This window comes from Loxodonta africana, chromosome 26 (assembly GCF_030014295.1).
Source record: "Loxodonta africana isolate mLoxAfr1 chromosome 26, mLoxAfr1.hap2, whole genome shotgun sequence".
In the NCBI taxonomy this organism is placed as follows: domain Eukaryota; kingdom Metazoa; phylum Chordata; class Mammalia; order Proboscidea; family Elephantidae; genus Loxodonta; species Loxodonta africana.
In genome coordinates, this window is record NC_087367.1 from 6,695,651 (window position 1) to 6,713,343 (window position 17,693).

The 17,693-nt window shown below is 36.9% G+C and overlaps 1 protein-coding gene across 24 annotated transcripts in view; it reads left to right on the top strand.

Annotated features, from left to right (window-relative positions):
• The window catches only part of CCDC88A (coiled-coil domain containing 88A), a 134,557-nt gene that overhangs the window by 87,506 nt on the left and 29,358 nt on the right, over positions 1–17,693 (top strand). For 20 of the 24 annotated variants that reach the window (XR_010319468.1, XR_010319467.1, XM_064277049.1 and 17 more), the window contains 6 exons: positions 2,505–2,646; positions 8,948–9,112; positions 11,324–11,485; positions 12,341–12,618; positions 13,637–13,780; positions 16,913–17,099. Coding sequence is in view for 22 of the 24 variants with exons in the window: in XM_064277049.1 (XP_064133119.1) it covers positions 2,505–2,646; positions 8,948–9,112; positions 11,324–11,485; positions 12,341–12,618; positions 13,637–13,780; positions 16,913–17,099 (1,078 nt within the window). In the remaining 2 variants the exon portion in view is untranslated. The remainder of the gene's footprint in view (positions 1–2,504; positions 2,647–8,947; positions 9,113–11,323; positions 11,486–12,340; positions 12,619–13,636; positions 13,781–16,912; positions 17,100–17,693) is intronic. The other 4 variants (XM_064277046.1, XM_023557205.2, XM_023557209.2 and 1 more) reach the window with 2 other exon arrangements.

Sequence of the window (17,693 nt, forward strand, 5' to 3'; positions counted from 1 at the left end):
CCCAGGTAGTAGAAGTTTGGAAGGTATAATTATCTGTGAAAATAAAATAAGATTTTAACAACAAATAACCTCTCACCCTTTGTGAAATGCACAGTCAGTTTAAGCAAAAGTTATTTTTCTTTTGAATCACGTGCTTAAATGCCTCAGTTCTTTCGTGTGCCAAAATGTGGACGTAAAGAGGAGTGGAGGGAAAGTGTAAAGCAAAGGAAAATACACTGAGAAGCAATTAAGATATGAAAATAATGTGGAAAACTAATGTCTGAAAAACAAGATGAAAAATTAGCCTATATACCCTTTATTTTGAAGATGTTCAGTAGAGGTTTTAAGAAAATTTCTCTTCTCCCATGGTAAGTCTATGAGAGTTAATCTGATTTTCAAGTAGTCCAGTATTTAGAATCCAGTCTGCCACGTGGTTCTGGCTAGAATAGAAGTTGTGTGGTTCTGGCTAGAATAGAAGTTGTGTGGTTCTGGCTAGAATAGAAGCTGTGTATTGATAAGTGTGTTGTTTTATGTAGACTAGATTTTAAGTACTGGAATTTTTTAATTATACAAATTGTATTCTATCATATACCCATTGTTGCTGTTGTAATAAGTGTTTATATTCTGTATTAAATGAATGTATAGAAAAAATATTGATTATATGGAATTTGTTTCTTAATTTTGAGAATATTAAAAATAAACATAATAGATTGATACTTTTCATAGCCAGGTCTACAATAACAAAGAAAAGTAATTTGAGGCTTTTTTTGTAGCCTTCAGTTTAAGTCAAGTAACGGTAATTGAAATAATTTTACAGATAATTTCATAAAGAAATATTTTTGAGTTAAACAGATAGGTGCTAATGTAGTTGACCCTGGTGGCTCAGTGGTTAATAGCTATGGCAAGCAATGGCTGCTAACCCAAAGGCCGGCAGTTCACATCCACCAGTTGCATCACTTTATTCAAACAGATTTATTATGTGCTACATCTAAGACACTCTGCTATGTGTTCTTGGCCAAAAAAAAAAAAAAAAAGAGTAAACCATGTATCTGCTCTATTTGTTATAAAAAGTATAAAAACTTTTGTTGTAAAATTTTGTTATAAATTTCGCAGCTCCCATTGGGCCCTGAAAGCTATTGGCACTTCTTCCCAGACCTTATTTTGAGCTTTTACTGTCTGCTGATCACCAAGCATCACAGAAGTGATAATACTTCAGTTGAATCTACAAGAATGATAGAAGTTTGCTAGGTGGAAATAATGGGGAAAGATACTCCGTGCAGAGAAAAGCACAAAACTTACAAATCTGTTGCCTTGAAACAATTTTTAAACCTTGAAATGAAACTATCCCATGAAGTCATTTTTAAACGTAACAACAGTTTGGCTCAATTAATAAAGAATATTTGCCGTGAGCACTGTGCTGTTGTAAGGAATTATCTCCATGAGATCAAATTGACAACAGTAAGCACAGATGAGAGCTTCAAGGGCTGGAGTCTGAGTTGATGGCGATGAAACAGTACGAGTAGAGGTAGCGGAATTGGTGACCTGGTGTGAAGTGTGTAACTTTTGTCATTGAACTCCACATGTAAAAACTGTTGAACGAGTATATGTTTTGTTGTGTGTATTTTCACCCCCACCCGAAAACAAAACACAAAAGTATGTTTGAGCAATTCTTAGAGTGACATAAAAGATGAATTGGCAAAGGAGTGAACTTGGAGGCACAGCGACCAGTAAGGAAGCTTTTGTGATAGTCTAGGCAAGATGCAATTCATTTATTTCACAAATATTTAATAATGAGTTTTGTCCCTGGTTTATAATACTTTCTGAAATTGGGTCCATGTACAGCTCTTTTTTAAAAAAAAAAGTTTAATTAATACTATAGTTTTTCATGAATCCACCATTCAAAAAGATAACTAGAAAATTGGCAGTCACATCTGTCTGCCTCTTCCCACACTGTCACCAGTATCCTGTGTCTAGAGTGTATCACTAAAACCCCCCAAAAAGACCAGCGCTGTCAAGTCAATTCCGACTCCTAGCGACCCTATATCACTGTCTTTCCTGAATGTTCTGCAACCCTGATGACATGTAGTGTTAGCAGGCTTTAAGTCTTAGCTAGGTATGTGTCCTTGTATAAATACACATTACATCATGGGCAAATGCTTGATTGTATGCTGACTCTATCCTCTTCCTCTTTGTATAGATTCTAGTCTTGTAAAACTAAAAGGAATAGTCGGGGACTTAGCTCTTCCAGATGTCTGGTTTTGAGCATCAACTGTCCCTTCTGACAGCCCAGGCTGTGATCTAGAGCTCAGCTTACTGAGTGGTTTTTGTCACTTCATGACGAGGAATAGTTTTAAAGGAAGACAGGGAGAGGAGGGTAACTTTACTCACCTCTTTAAAAAAAAAAAAAAAAAGAAAAGAATTTTATAAGAACTATTAATGACATCAGAATCTATGGTCATAAATTACCTTTAAAAACAATTTTCTGACCTCCAGTGATGAACTATATTACTTTTATACCTGGATAGTAGGTACAAACTTTTGGAATCGAAATTAGAATCTACTCTAAAGAAGTCTCTTGAAATAAAAGAAGAAAAAATTGCTGCTTTAGAAGCTCGATTAGAAGAATCTACAAATTACAACCAGCAGTTGCGCCAAGAGCTTAAAACAGTAAGTGACTTTCTTGGAAAGAATTTGAATTATCTATTTATTTAAAATATAAAGTGTGAAATAAAAATGCAAACATTGTTTTATTAATATTTAGTGTATATCTTCTATAAAATTGAAGGCATTCTTAAACATGTTCTTTGTCACATGAATGTACTATATTCCGTCCTATTTCACATATGTGTACAGTATTCCAGAGTAGAGCACATCAGAATTGGGGGGCAGACTGGAGGGAGAGGCAAACTTAGTTCACTGGGAAAAGCTCTCAATGTGATAATAACACCTCACTTTGGCACTCTCCTTTTATTGAGAACCCAGGTAAAATTTTGATAGGCAAAGGTATGGGTGTGAGGCTACCAACTAAAGTCCATGATCGTATGTGTGGTGTACAAAACACCTGGGTGCCTCATAAATTTTAGGTCTTTTCTAGGTCTGGATATTTGGAATTATCCAGTGAAGCAAGCAAGGCAGTTACAGTCACCTCTGTTTTCCATGAGTGAGTGAGGTGGAGTTGGAGGGACTTGGTCATGCCAGAGCATCAGTAGGTAGTAGATGTGGTAGAGTCACGTTGTGGGTCACTCTCCCTTTTTCCATCCCTGCGGTGCCTCCAGGAGTGGTCTCAAGGTAACTGTACAGTCTGACTGACAAGATTACTATAGACCACATTTAGAACCATTGTATTCAGAATACTACAGTGTATACAAGTAGGTAGCCGGACAATGTCAGGCATCCACCCCCACACAGTTGTCTGAGAGCTGTCGTCCTACCAGGTTATTTCAGCTGCAAGAATGTAAAGCTCACTTTGGCTGTACAGGACCTGCCTGGCCTTGAGACCTCAGGCCCTACAGCAGTGTCTCCGGCAGCAGCTCCAAAGGCGTAGGATTAAGCTCTCCAGAAGAGGCGTTTAAGTGTTGCTGCATTCAGGGATGCTCAAAGATGTGGCTTCCTATTAGGTGTTTATAGTTCTTCTAGTCCAAATATAATTTACTCATCAGGGATTGTTTTTCCAAAAACAATATTGCCTAATAACATAGAACATTCCAATTTTATCAAGTTTCTACAGGAACAGTTAACTAAAGATGAACTTCATGTGGAAAAGGAAAAGGTTTTATTTACCCTTTACCTGTACCGTCTTTGCTGGTATTTGTAACAGGCATTGCCATTGTTGCAGAGAAAATTTAAGAGCTTTGTTTAGTTAACACAAATAAAGGAATTATCCAAAAAGTAAAGTGAAACTTGGTGCCAAATTGAATTAATCTGCTTCTCTGTCCTTGTAAGTCTGCTTTATGTCTTCAAGAGTCAACTTCTTGAAGCTACTCAGTCAGAAAATATGTGGGTTTGAGTATAGGCTGGTGTACATGTGTTCGAAGTCTAAAAGGTGGAGATTTAAAATTCCATAACTGCTTTCGGCGATTGTGGTATATAAGTGTTAATGGACTAGCCTCCTATCATAAACATGTATTAGACTGGAGTTATGCTGTTGTGAGGTTTTTATACTATAGACAAAGAGGTATATCACTTGAAGATAGAATGGAAAAAGTTAAATATGAATAGCATAAGACCTAAAGTAATCATTAAAATACCATGACAAAGAGTTACAGCTAATATGCCAACAAAAAAGATAAAATGGAATTGTAAAAAATAAAAGAAAGCAGGAAAAGAAGAAATGGAGAACAAAGTGTGGTACAGATTGGACAAATACATACTCTTGCTAGTTTTAATGCAGACCATATCAATAACCCCTTTAAATTTTAAAGGTCTAAATTTATAAATACCCTAGTTAAAAGGCAGAGATTAATAGGTAAAAAGCAAGATCCGCCTCTATGCTACCTAGAAGAAGCCTTGATGAAAAGTGGTACATTACACTAGCACTGATCCAAAGAAAGCTGAAATGGCTATTGTAATATCAAAGTAGATTTTAGATCAACGAATATTACCAGGGTTAAGGAGGCTCATTTCACAATTACAAAGAGTTCATTTCATCAGGTGGACATAACAGTGTTAAATGCTTGTGCATCTGATAGTAGATTTCATCAAGAGGACATAACTGTGTTAAATGCTTGTGCATCTGATAGAAGAACTTCAAATTACATAAAGTAACTGCAAGGAGAAACAGGCAAATCCACAATTACAGTTAGAGGGTTCAATACCACTCTCTCAATAATTAGTAAAACAAGTAGAAAGAAAACCAATAAGGATACAGATGACTTGATAACACCACCAACCAACTGGACCTACCTGACGTTTTGTGAACACTCCACCAAACAATTGTAAACTATACATGCTTTTCAAATGCACACAGAACATTTATCTAGCTAGATCATATTCTGGGTCATTGAACAAGCCTCAATAAGTGAAAAGGATTTAAGTCCCCTAAGTAAAGAGAAAGAATAATAAAGATACAAGTAGAAATTAATGAAATAGCAAACAATAGAGAAAATAGGTGAAATGTGAAGTTGCTTCTTTGACAAAAATTAATAAAATTTATAAATCCCTAGCCAGGTTGATGCAAATGGTTAAGAGCTCAACTACTAGCTGAAAGGTTGGCAGTTCAAACCTATGCAGAGGCACCTCGGAAGACAGGGCAGGAGATCTGCTTCAGAAGGTCACAGCTTGAAAACCCTATGGAGCAGTTCTACTCTGCACACATGACGTCACCACGAGTCAGAATCAACTCGATCTCAACTAACAACAGCCAAGCTGAATAAGAAAGAGAAAGCTAATCTATCTAATACCAGGAACGTGTGAGAGAATATCACTACAGACAGTAAAAGAATAATAAAGGAACAGACACAAATGACTAAAACTGACACAAAAAGACTTAAAAATTTGAATAGCTCTGTATCTTTTAAAGAAATTGAATTCATAATGAAAAACCTTCTTATAAAGAAAAATCTAGGCCTAGGTGATTTTACTGGTAAATTCTATCATATATTTAAGGAAGAAATAATACCAGTCTGACACTATTTTAGAAAATAGAAGAGCAGGCTACACTTCCCAAATTCATTTGATGGGGCAAACATACCAAAACCAACGAAGACAAGAAAACTATGACCAATATTCCATACACATAGGCTCAGAAATCATTTTAAAAAATTAGCCTATCAAATCCAGCAATACATAAAAAAATAATAATAATACTTCATGACAAAGTGGGATTTTTTTCCAGGAGTGCAAGATGGTTTTACATTTGAAAACCAGTGTAGTGAAACCTTAAAAGAAGAAAACAATATGGATATATCAGTTGATGCAGAAAATTCAGCGCCCATCCAAGATAAAAGCTCAGTGAACTAGGTCTATTAAGGAACTTCGCCAACCAGATACAGGGCTTCTGTGAACAGCCTACAGACAGCACCGTTCTGAAAGGCAGAAGACCGGTCACTTTCCACATTGGATCAAGAGCAAAGCAAGAATGTTGCCCTCAATACTGCTATTAAATACCCTAGCAGTGAGATGAAGAAAAAGAAATAAAAGAAGTAAAAAGTCTTCATTCACCTATGACATGATTACCTTCATAGAAAACTGTGGAATTTATAGAAAAACCTCTACAGCTACAGTGAATTTTATTAAGTTCACAGGATAAAGCCCAATATATAAAAATCATATAACAGTGAACAGTTAGGAAATGAAATTCAGAAGAAAAATATAATTTACAATTCCATAAGATAACATGAAATATTTAGGGATGAACTTAAGGAAACATGTACGAGAACTCAATACTGGGAACAGCTAAAGAATATGGTAGATGGAGAGAAATACTATGTTCATGAATCAGAAGATTCAGTATTGTTAAGATGGCAATTCCCCCAAATTAATGATTCAACTTAATCCCAACCAAAATCCCAAGAAAGTTTATTTATATTTTAGCATATATATAAAATTATGTGTGTGTATATATATATATATATATATATGGAACCCTGGTGGTGCAGTGGTTAAGAGCTCGGTTGCTAACCAAAAGGTCAGCAGTTCACATCCACCAGCCACTCCTTGGAAACCCTATGGGGCAGCTCTGCTCTGTCCTTTAGGGTTGCTGTAAGTTGGAATCAACGGTAATGGGCTTTTTGTTTTGGTTTATATACATAAGCAAAAGAGCCTTGGTGGCATAATGGCTAATCACTTGGCCACTAACTGAAAGGGCAGTTCAAACTCAATGAGAGAACAGACCTGGTGATCTACTTCCATAAAGATTACAGCCATGAATACCCTGTGGAGCAGTTCTACTCTGTCACGTGGGTCGCCATGAGACAAAATTGACTTGATGGCACCTAACAACAACAACATAAATGGAAAAGCTGATTCTAAAATTTGCGTGGAAACACTGACCAAACACTGGTGAGAACTGGGAACACCTGGAACTCTCATACTGTGCTGATGGAGCGTTTTTAACAATTTAGGAAGTGCTGTGGCCTTTCCTCATGAAGTTACACATATACCTAGCCACGACCCGACAATTCTGCATGTAGATATTCACCCAGGCAAATGAAAACGGACATGAATGGATTTTTACAACAGCTTTATTCATAATAAAAACTAAAAACGACACAGTGGCCACTAGTTGGCAGTTGAGTAAAGAAATTTTGGTAAGTCCATATAATGGAATGCTACTCACCAATAAAAGAGAATAAACTACTAACATACTCAGCAACTTGGATAAAGCTTAGACATATACTAAGAAGAAGAAGGAAAAAAAAAAAGATAAGATTACATACTGTGGAATTTCATTTCTATCTGTTAAATTTTAGAATCGACAAAACAAGTTTTTGGTGAAAAATAAAAACTGATGAGCAGTGATTTTTCTAAAATGGTGGAAAATTAATGTAAAATAGGACACAGGAAATTATGTCAAGATAGAATGTAATTAAAAATGTTAAACTTGGCAAGTGATCTTGATTTTCCAGGTTTTTTAACTGAACATCAAAATACCTGGAAAATCAAGATCACTTGCCAAGCTTTACATTTTAAATTGCATTCGATCTTGCCTTCTTCATTCTTCAGTTTCCCCTTATGACTTTCTAACCCAGTAGTAGCAATATTGGTTTATTCTTGAGTCATAAGGCTTCTTAAAGTTTGCATTAAGTGAACTATTTTAAGTTTCTGTCTTTAATGTAAAGTTTTGGGTTAATTTAGAAATTTATAGTAAACATATTCTAGGATAAATGAGTGATTCAGGGTAAGAACAATAATAATAATAAACTTAAAGAAATTTTAAATTCACTGTGGTAATTTTGGTGATATAAGATGAAGACCAAAGAAGAATTGAATTATGGTGTTCGCAAAAAATATTCAATACCATGGACTGCCAGAAGAACGAACAAATCTGTCTTGGAAGAAGTACAGCCAAAATATTCCCTAGAAGTGAGGATGGCAAGACTTCATCTCGTACTTTGGACGTGTTATCAGGAGGGACCAGTCCCTGGAGAAGGACATCATGCTTGGTAAAGTAGACGGTCAGTGGAAAAGAGGAAGACCCTCGATCAGATGGATCGACACAGTGGCTGCAGCAGTGGGCTGAAACATAGCAAGGATTGTGAGGATGGCGCAGGACCGGACAGTGTTTTGTTCTGTTGTACATAGGGTCGCTGTGAGTCAGAATTGACTTGATGGCACCTAGCAACAACAAGATGAACAAGTTGACAAGTTGCTAGTTTCGAGTTGGCTTTCTTAAATTGGAATTTGATTGTAATCACATCAGAAAACCTTGGATAAGGTAGATACTTGGATTACTCACTTCTTATAAATTACGGTAATTACATGTGGTTCAAGATATGAATAAAGAAGTAATTAATTTCTTAACATAGCTCATTTCAAGCCACATACTCTTCTTAAAGAGGCAGACATATATATAGATACTGAAATTTCATTTAGGTATCTGTTTATTAGAAATTATTACATATGTCAAGTTTTTATTTGTTCTTTACATAGGGATCTCTGTGAAATTTCAAAATTGGCTGTAGATAGTTCTAAAAGAAGTGTTAGTAGGTAGCAACATGCCTGTGTCCAGTTAATTTATTCTTTAAGGCTATTTTCATCACAGACAAGAGGAGCTGAAATTATAGAATACGTTGTAGGAGCACGGCACATGAACAGACTGTGTTTAATATTTCTGGGAGGGAAGAATGTGCATATTAAAAAGCACAAACTGTGATCATTATAATAATGGTAATTATACATATTATTTATCACATTTTTAAGTAAAGCATCCCTCACATTCACTGGACCAGTGCAGAGTTAAATTAATTGTGAGAAATATAATCTTGGTCGTCTTTCTCTCCTCAGTAAAATATTTTTAAAAATATTTTAGGTGAAAAAAAATTATGAAGCTCTCAAACAGAGACAAGATGAAGAAAGGATGGTACAGAGCTCTCCTCCAGCATCTGGCGAGGACAGCAGATGGGAGCGGGAAAGTCAGGAGGCCACCAGAGAGCTCCTGAAAGTTAAAGACAGACTCATTGAAGTAGAAAGGAATGTAAGTATTTTAGAATTTTTAGCAGAATTAAAGTTGTTTAGATATAAAGGATTGTTGGATATATACATAATTAATCTGGTTTTTCAGCTTTGTTCATTTTATACTTTGTTGACTTGTTCATAATATAAATATGTTATATAAAAAAAGACTGAAGAACTAATAACTTACTGTACTTTTCTCCATCACTGTCATATAAGTTTGTCAGCAAGCTCTGTCAACTCTGTTGTGAAGATAGAGCCCAAACTCATCTACTTCTCTTCAGTTCTCCTGCTCCCACTCTTGTCTGACTTTCATCTGGACTCCTAATGTCCTCCCAACTGGCCCCCCTCCTTCCATTCTCGGCCCGGCCCACTCTAACCTGTTTTCACTGCGGTAGCCAGATTACGTCATCTTTTTAAAAAATACTCCAGATGGTGTCATTCCCCTCCTGAACATCTGCAGTGACTTACCGTATCAGTTAGAATAAAGTCCACCTTCTTTGCTGTGTCCTGTGAGATCATTCTGGACGCTGCCCCTGCCTGTGTCCCCTTTACCATACCACTGCCCCACCCGCTCCCTCTTGTTACCTGGGGATAATGTGACTGTCTACTAGTATCTGGGAAACACTTTAAACAATGCACATAAGTAAGTTAATTCTAGTAAAATACTGGTCTTTTTTCTGTTTGTTCCTACCTCCGGGTCTTTGTGTTTACTTCCCCTGCCTGGAGGACATGGTTAGCTTCCCTCAGCATTCAAGTCTCATATCCAGTGTCTCCTGCAGGTGTTCTTCCTTGATCCCTTCCCCCAGTGACGTAGCTGTTCCCAACCTAAACCATTCACTGTCACACTGCCGCATTTAGTTTCTTCATAGCACTTTTCAAATAGTTAAATTATATTTTTTATTCATTTATTGTTTGCCTGCTGAAAGAAAGCTCCACAAAAGCAGGTAGCTTGTTTTTCTTTTTCACCACTGTACTTCTGGTATCTAGACTAGTACCTGATAGTAGGCACTTAATAACTATTTGCTGAGTGAGCTCAAAAAATATTTGACATTAAGCAATAAGCAAATGAATTCAGCAAACCTTCAAAGACGAATGAGCTTGAGGAACTAACAAGTATTTACTAACAAGTAAAATAATTGTGGTGTTACTGCTTTCTGTCATAAAAATTTATACAGATACTTCATTAAAACATCAATGATTTTAATTTAGCATACCAGTACTACAGATACTTCATTAAAAACTTCAAGCTATAAAACCAAAAATTAATCTCTCACACCATTGATTCTTATTTCCTCACCCAAAGTAACTACTGTCAGCAATTTCTTGTGTACCTTCTCAGAAAAATTTCTTCTGCAAATTTATACCTGGGGAATCATACCTTCAGTATTCTTATTTGCATTTTTCAATTATATTACCTTGGAAATCTCTCCATTTTAGCAGTTACAGATCCATCTTATTTTGTTTAAAGACTGCACTTTACTCCATAGTGGGGATATTATTTAAAAATTCATTTAATAATGATTTATTTTAAAGTCCCACATTGATGGACATTAAGGTTATTTTCTAGTTTGGCTCCAATGAAAATCCATGTATAAACAAGTTGATAGTATCGTGTATTGCTGACAATGGAATTGCTGGGCTAAAAAGAAAAATTTTTTTTTTTTTATTTTTTATCGGTGTGTGTGTATGCATATATGTGTTTAACTTCTATTGATATTATTGTATTACCCTTTAAAATTCCCATTAGTTTGCTTCTGTTCCAAATATTTGTGTTTGTAAAGACTTAGTTTTGTTGCTGACCCCTGGGGCCACCATATTTATTTATATTTGCCTTTGGACAAATTAGAAAAAGGCATCCCCCCTTGGCTGGATATAGCTCCCACTCATTCTGGGTACCCTGGGCCCTCCTCTGCAGTTTAGAAGCTCCATGCCTGTTTCTTGTGTTCATAGATGTATGTAGAATGAAATGGTTTTTAAGATATTATGAGGCCATAGGACACAGATACAGTAGTATATTAAGTAAGGTTTTAATGTTACTGTTTTTTCATAAGTTAAATATATGTCTACAGTTTGGGATAAAGGGGAATATTTTGTTTTTTCTCTTTTACGATTGTTGAGGTTTTTTGGATTATAATGGTAACACATGCCCATTGCATAAAATTGCAGTACCGGTAATAGAAATACGTTTGGTGTTGCTTTTCTTTTCAACGGCCATGTTTTCTTTATTAAGAATGCTACACTGCAGGCGGAGAAGCAAGCCTTGAAAACACAACTGAAGCAACTTGAGACCCAGAACAGTAATCTGCAGGCTCAGATTCTGGCACTTCAGAGACAGACTGTGTCACTGCAGGAGCAGAACACCACCCTGCAGACGCAGAATGCCAAGCTTCAGGTCCGCTTGGGCTACCGTGGGGGTGTACTGGTGAAGCAGGGAGGCTGGACGCAAGAGCATGGCTTCTTATGCTAGCATTGTTTAAGTGTCAGAGCCTCTAAATATTATAAATTCATTCAACAAATGGAAGGAAAATAATTTTATTTATATTGTGATCTTTCCCTCATTTCAGTAAGTTGATTATAACTAATCAGGTAGAAACTCTTTGAGTATGGTTGTAGCATACCATTCCTTATTTCATTTTTACAAGTTTCTTATCAGATTAGTTATTTGAAAATAACACAGCATGGTAATGTTGTCTTTAAACTTGTCCTTAGTTCAAAGGATACATCTTTTACTCAATGCCACCAGCCAATGTCTTTTCAAATAAAACAATCAGGTGGAGAAAAGTGCAGCTCTCTGAAACCTCGTAAAGAGCAAAAGAAGTTCCCTTTCCGAATCTAAAAGTTGTTCGTCCCGTAACTCTTTTCCAGGTAGTAAAGCAAATACTAATTTAATTTAGACTCTTGAGAGATGTTCCAATTGAATTTTCACAAGTAAATTTTCAGTTCTTTCAGCTTCCAAATTCTAGAAAATGATCAACTAGTGTTTCCAATTCTGTACTTTAGGATATGTAAAATACAAATTTTTGCAGTTCACCTTCATTTAAAAGAAATCTGAACCTAGACACACACACATATTTTTCAAAGCACAAATCAAAAATTAAATGGTAGCCTTAGTCTTTGAGAAGCTAAAAATCCAAATTTGCCAGTATATGAGCATATCTGCTATGATGTCAAACTTCTAAGGTTAACATTGTAATCTTTAATTTTTAAAAAAGAACAGTACATCTGATGACAATATGCATTCTTGTAGGTTGAAAATTCTACCCTTAATTCTCAAAGTACCTCACTTATGAACCAGAATGCACAACTCCTAATCCAGCAGTCTTCCTTAGAAAATGAAAATGAGTCTGTGATCAAAGAAAGAGAAGACCTGAAATCTCTCTACGATTCTCTGGTCAAAGATCATGAAAAACTGGAGCTTCTTCATGAACGACAGGCCTCAGAGTTTGAATCTCTCATTGCTAAACACGGAACTCTAAAGTTTGCCCACAAAAATCTTGAAGTGGAACACAAAGATCTCGAAGATCGGTAATTTATTGTGTTTTCTTTTTTTTTTGTACTCGTTTTTTTTTTTTACTGTGCTTTAAGTGAGAGTTTACAATTCAAACCATTTTCTCATACAAAAACTTATACACACATTGTTACGTGTGACCCTAGTTGTTCTCTCTTACAGTGTGACAGCACACTCCTTCTCTCTACCCTGTATTCCCTGTATCTATTCAACCAGCTCGTGTCTCCTGCCCTTTCATCTCACCTCTGGAGAGGAGCTGTCCATTTAGTCTCATGTATCTACTTGAGCCAAGAAGCACACTCTTCACCAGTATCCTTTTATATCTTTTTATGTCCAGTCTAATCTTTGTCTGAAGAGTTGGCTTCAGGAATGGTTTTAGTTCTGGGCTAATAGTTGGGAGCCATGCCTTCTGGGGTCCCTCTAGTCTCAGTCAGACCATTAACTCTGGTCTTTTTACTAAAATTTCAGTTCTGTACCCTACTTTTCTCCCCCTCCGTCAGGGACTCTGTTGTGTTCCCTGTTAGGGCAATCATTGGTGGTAGCCAGGCACCATCTAGTTCTTCTGGTGTCAAGCTGATGGAGCCTCTGGCTTATGTGACCCTTTCTGTCTCTTGGTCTCATATTTTCATTACGTCTTGGGTGTTCTTCACTCTCCTTTGCTCCAGGTGGGTTGCGACCAATTGACGCATCTCAGATGGCTGCTTGCTAGCTTTTAAGACCCCCAGATGCTACTCACCAAAGTGGGCTGCAGGACATTTCCTTAATAAATTTTGTTAAGCCAGTTGACCTAGATGTTCCCTGAAACATGGGCCCTATCATGTTCTCTTATGTTGTAAGTTTAAAACCAATTTTCTTCAAGCAGTGCAATGAATTGTATGTGTTATAAAGATGTAAGAAATAATGTATGTAGAAAATTTATATAAATTTACATGGGTTTTATGTTTATTAATAAATTATTCTTGTTTCTTTCGTTTCTAAAATATTTTTTCCCTGAGGAAATATTATAAACCAAATGTCTCTTTTTTTTCCCCCCAGTTACAATCAGTTATTAAAACAGAAAGGACAATTAGAAGATTTGGAAAAAATGCTCAAAGTAGAACAGGAAAAAATGCAGCTTGAAAACAAAAACCATGAGACTGTAGCTGCAGAATACAGGAAACTTAGTGGCGAAAATGATAGGTAATAAATGAACGTTTTTATGTGCTAGATCTGTATTATCCATTTCATCCAGAGTGTACACACTGCCTCTTTATAGTGCCAATCATAATTTGAACTCAGAATTTTGAAAACTAGAGTAGACTATTTGAAATAGCTTCTTTTACAGTTAAAAAAGAAAAAAGACATGAGTCACAGCTTTCCCAACAGAATCACACAGTTCGTGTGGAATGCTCAGACAAGAACCCTGTTCTCTGTTTTCTCTTCGTACTTTGTTTTATTCAACTACTTAAGTTTTTAAGTTGTATTTTATAATAAAGTTTCTGTACCTTGATAGCACTCACATGCTTCTTGAGACAGAATGTAACGAGAGCTGATTTTTGTCTTTCACTTTTCACTAGCCTGGTATCCCAACTCCTGTCTTTTGAAGTTCCTACAAGTGAGCAGCCTTATCATTTCCTAGTTGATTGATTTGTACTTATTTATAAGTTTTATGTGGTAGTGGCCTCCATAGGGCAATTGTTTTTTAGTTGAAAGCTTTGAGGAAGCAAAACTTCTTAGCTGTTAATCTGCCTGCTGTATCAGGATGCATTTTCAGAAGTTACAAAGGTGCACTTTCAGAAACTTTTGAGAAGTTTTTGGATAGCCTGAACTTCTGCCCTACACTTAAATTGTCATAGCTGAAGTGCTAAAGGCAGCGCACAAAATTCAAATGGAGTTATTTATTATTTATTCTGTTGTTATGAATTTAATGTGGTGTGTTTTTAGAATTAAACCTCTGTTTCTTTAAAAAAAAAAAAAAAAATCTGTAAGCTTCCAGAGCCATTTCATTTTCTTACTCAGTAGTTTTGAATTGGGTTTCCCCCAGTTGTTTATAACTAGAAATACTCTGGTAGGGAATTTGAACTTAGATTTTAATCTCAGGCTCTACAATCAAGGATCGTAGGAGGATGTGTGTGTATAGTATATACAGAAGACCAAATTAGGACAAGCCTTAAAATACAAGGACAGGGTCATTTATTATTTCATGCCCAGTGCTGGAGAGAAACGTTTACTGTCAGAGGTTCTATCTTGAACCTAATTTTTTTTCTATTGTTGGGATTCAAAAAAAAAAACGGGACAGTTCATGAACTTAGGCCTTCCAGGAAGCTCATTGTATACATTACTGAGGAGCCTCCAGAGAAAGAACTCAAGCTAAATGATGAAATTGGGCATGATGACCTTGACCCAGAAAATTCTCCAGGCTTAGTGGAACAGTGGTCCTATTGGACCATTTTGTTTCTGAAACCTTCTCCTGCCCAGCGTTTATGGACTCCTGGCTGTGTTCTGGAAACCCTGGTGGCATAGTGGTTAAGAGCTACGGCTGCTTACCAAACGGTCGGCAGGTCAGATCCACCAGGAGCTCTTTGGAAGCTCTGTGGGGCAGTTCTACTCTGTCCTGTAGGGTTGCTATGGGGAGGAACCAACTCGGCAGCAGGTTTGGTTTGGTTTTTTTTAATCTGTGTTCTAAGGGGAGAGAGGCTCTAAGTAAAACCTGAAAGAGCTGTTTCACCAAAAAATGTATATGTATTTATGAAGAATTGTCTGAAGAATGATAGCTTGTCCATTCCTCACAATAGCCTAATTTTTAAACTCAGGTAATGCCAAAACAGAAAAGTTTCTTACCTGGACTAGGTTGTCTAGGCCTGTTGAGGATTGTGTTCAGTGAATTGCATTTTGGTGTTAACGTTCTCAGCTTTGGCTGAGGAAAAGTGTGAAAATCTGCTCCAAGGGAGCTCTCTGTAGACTTTGCCGTAGAGATGGTGTTGAGGACGTTGTACGTCATACCTCTTTGTGTTCGCCTCCCGCAGTGACGTATCAGTAGAGAAATCTTTGATGCCCTAGGTATTGATAGACCATGCAGATGTATATGTGAGTCAGTGAAGCCTGGCCAGCTCTGTACTCAGCATGCATTCATTCACTCACTCATTGAGTTGACCTATTTATGGAGCATTTACTATTATTTTTAAAATTTTTTTACCAAGTCTTAATTTTCAAAAAATATTATTTATAATTCTTGTAAGCTGCATCAGGTTCTTTGAGGAATGAGTGAGGTAAACTATTAGATTGCTCTGAACAAAAGTTTTGCTTGCCTGCCTCCTTCTCTTGTGGGTTCCTGGTCTTGGCGCCCCAAAACAGAGAGGCTGGCAAACTGCTATCGGCCCAGCAAGCCAAACCCATTCACAGCCCCTTTCTGTGTTCACAGCCCGTTTCTGTGCAGGCCCCAGGTTAAGAACAGGTTTTACGTTTCTAGGGGAAAAAGAAAGAACGTGCTACAGAGACTGCATGTGGTCCACAGTGCCTAAACTATCTGCTCTCTGGCCCTCTACAGAAAAAGTTGCCAATCTCTGCTCTTAGAGCTGAGCGAAGCGTATGCTGAAAGTGTAACTGTGAGGGAGGGAAAAGCTATAACTTGATCTTTACGAAAGATTCAGAATTTATCAAAAATAACTGGCAGTTGAATAAATGTGAATGATTTGCCACAACTGCAGAAATTTCAGCAACTCTAAAATTTGATGTAAGCCTGTATACCTGTTGCTCATCAGTAGATCTGTGTAGTAGTTCACACGGGGTTCAGTAATCATCTTGATCTGTGTTTCACATTGAATTTTAGAGCCTTCGAGTTCTTTGTAAAATGAAACTGGATTGGTCTTTTTTTCTGTTACTTTAAATTTTTATATGATAAAATTATGAGTGTCTTTACATCTTCAACATGTTTAGAGGCCAAAAGATTTCTTTTCAAGGGAAAGGTACTCAGAATTTTTTTTTTTAAACTACATTTTACAGAGTAGAAACTGTTCCTTAATCAGTTTGGTAACTGGCAAAAGAATCTTTTATATTTTCTAAGTATGCCTGTTATGTTATTTACAGCTTTTCATATTGTGTCAGTTACAGTGGGAGCCCTGGTGGCACAGTGGTTAAGAGCTATGGCTGCTAATCAAAAGGCCAGCAGCTCGAATCCACCAGTCGCTCCTTGGAAACCTTGTGGGGCAATTCTACTCTGTCCTGTAGGGATGGTATGAGTCAGAATTGACTCAACATCAACAGGGCTAGTGAAGTTACAGTGAAAGCTATTAAGAGACTCTAATTTTATTCTGTCGTGATTTCTAATTATAGGTTAAATCATACATATAATCAGCTTTTAAAAGAGACTGAAGTTTTACAAACTGACCATAAAAATTTGAAGAGTCTTCTAAATAATTCCAAACTGGAACAAACGAGATTAGAAGCTGAATTCTCAAAGCTGAAGGAACAATACCAGCAGTTGGACATCACATCTACCAAGCTGAACAACCAGTGCGAGGTGAGCTGTGACAAGCTGAGTAGCTGTTTGCCTCCTTGGAGCATCAGGCCACGCCTAGAATAGAGAGTCATGTTAGAATGGCAGTGGCCGCATGTGTTCAGTGAGCATCTCTCAAAGAGCTGGTCAGGGATGATTGGAATTCAGAAATCATTCAGATAAACTATCCTTTATCATTAACTTCAAGATGCTTTGTGCATTCTAAGTTTATGTACTTGGTTAATGAACAAATACTCATTGATCTCCTGTTGTCTGTCAGAGAACAAAGAGAGAAAAATCCCAACCCATGTGGAGTTTATATTCTGGTGGAAGGAAACAGACAATAAACATAGTAAGTGAAACACAGTGTTTCAGTTACTATGGCTGTGTTACAAATTACCCTAAAACTTAGTGGTGTTAAAACAGCCATTTAAGATGCTCACCAATTCTATTGGTTGGGAGCTTGACAGGGACATTGGGACTGTTTGTCTCTGCTTCACTTCCAGCAGGGCCTCAGCTGAAATCATCAGAAGGCCCTCTCTGTTAAACTCGTTTGGTGGTTGATGCTGGCTATGAGGTGGAGACATCGGTTCCTCTTCAGGTGGTCTCTCCCTGTGG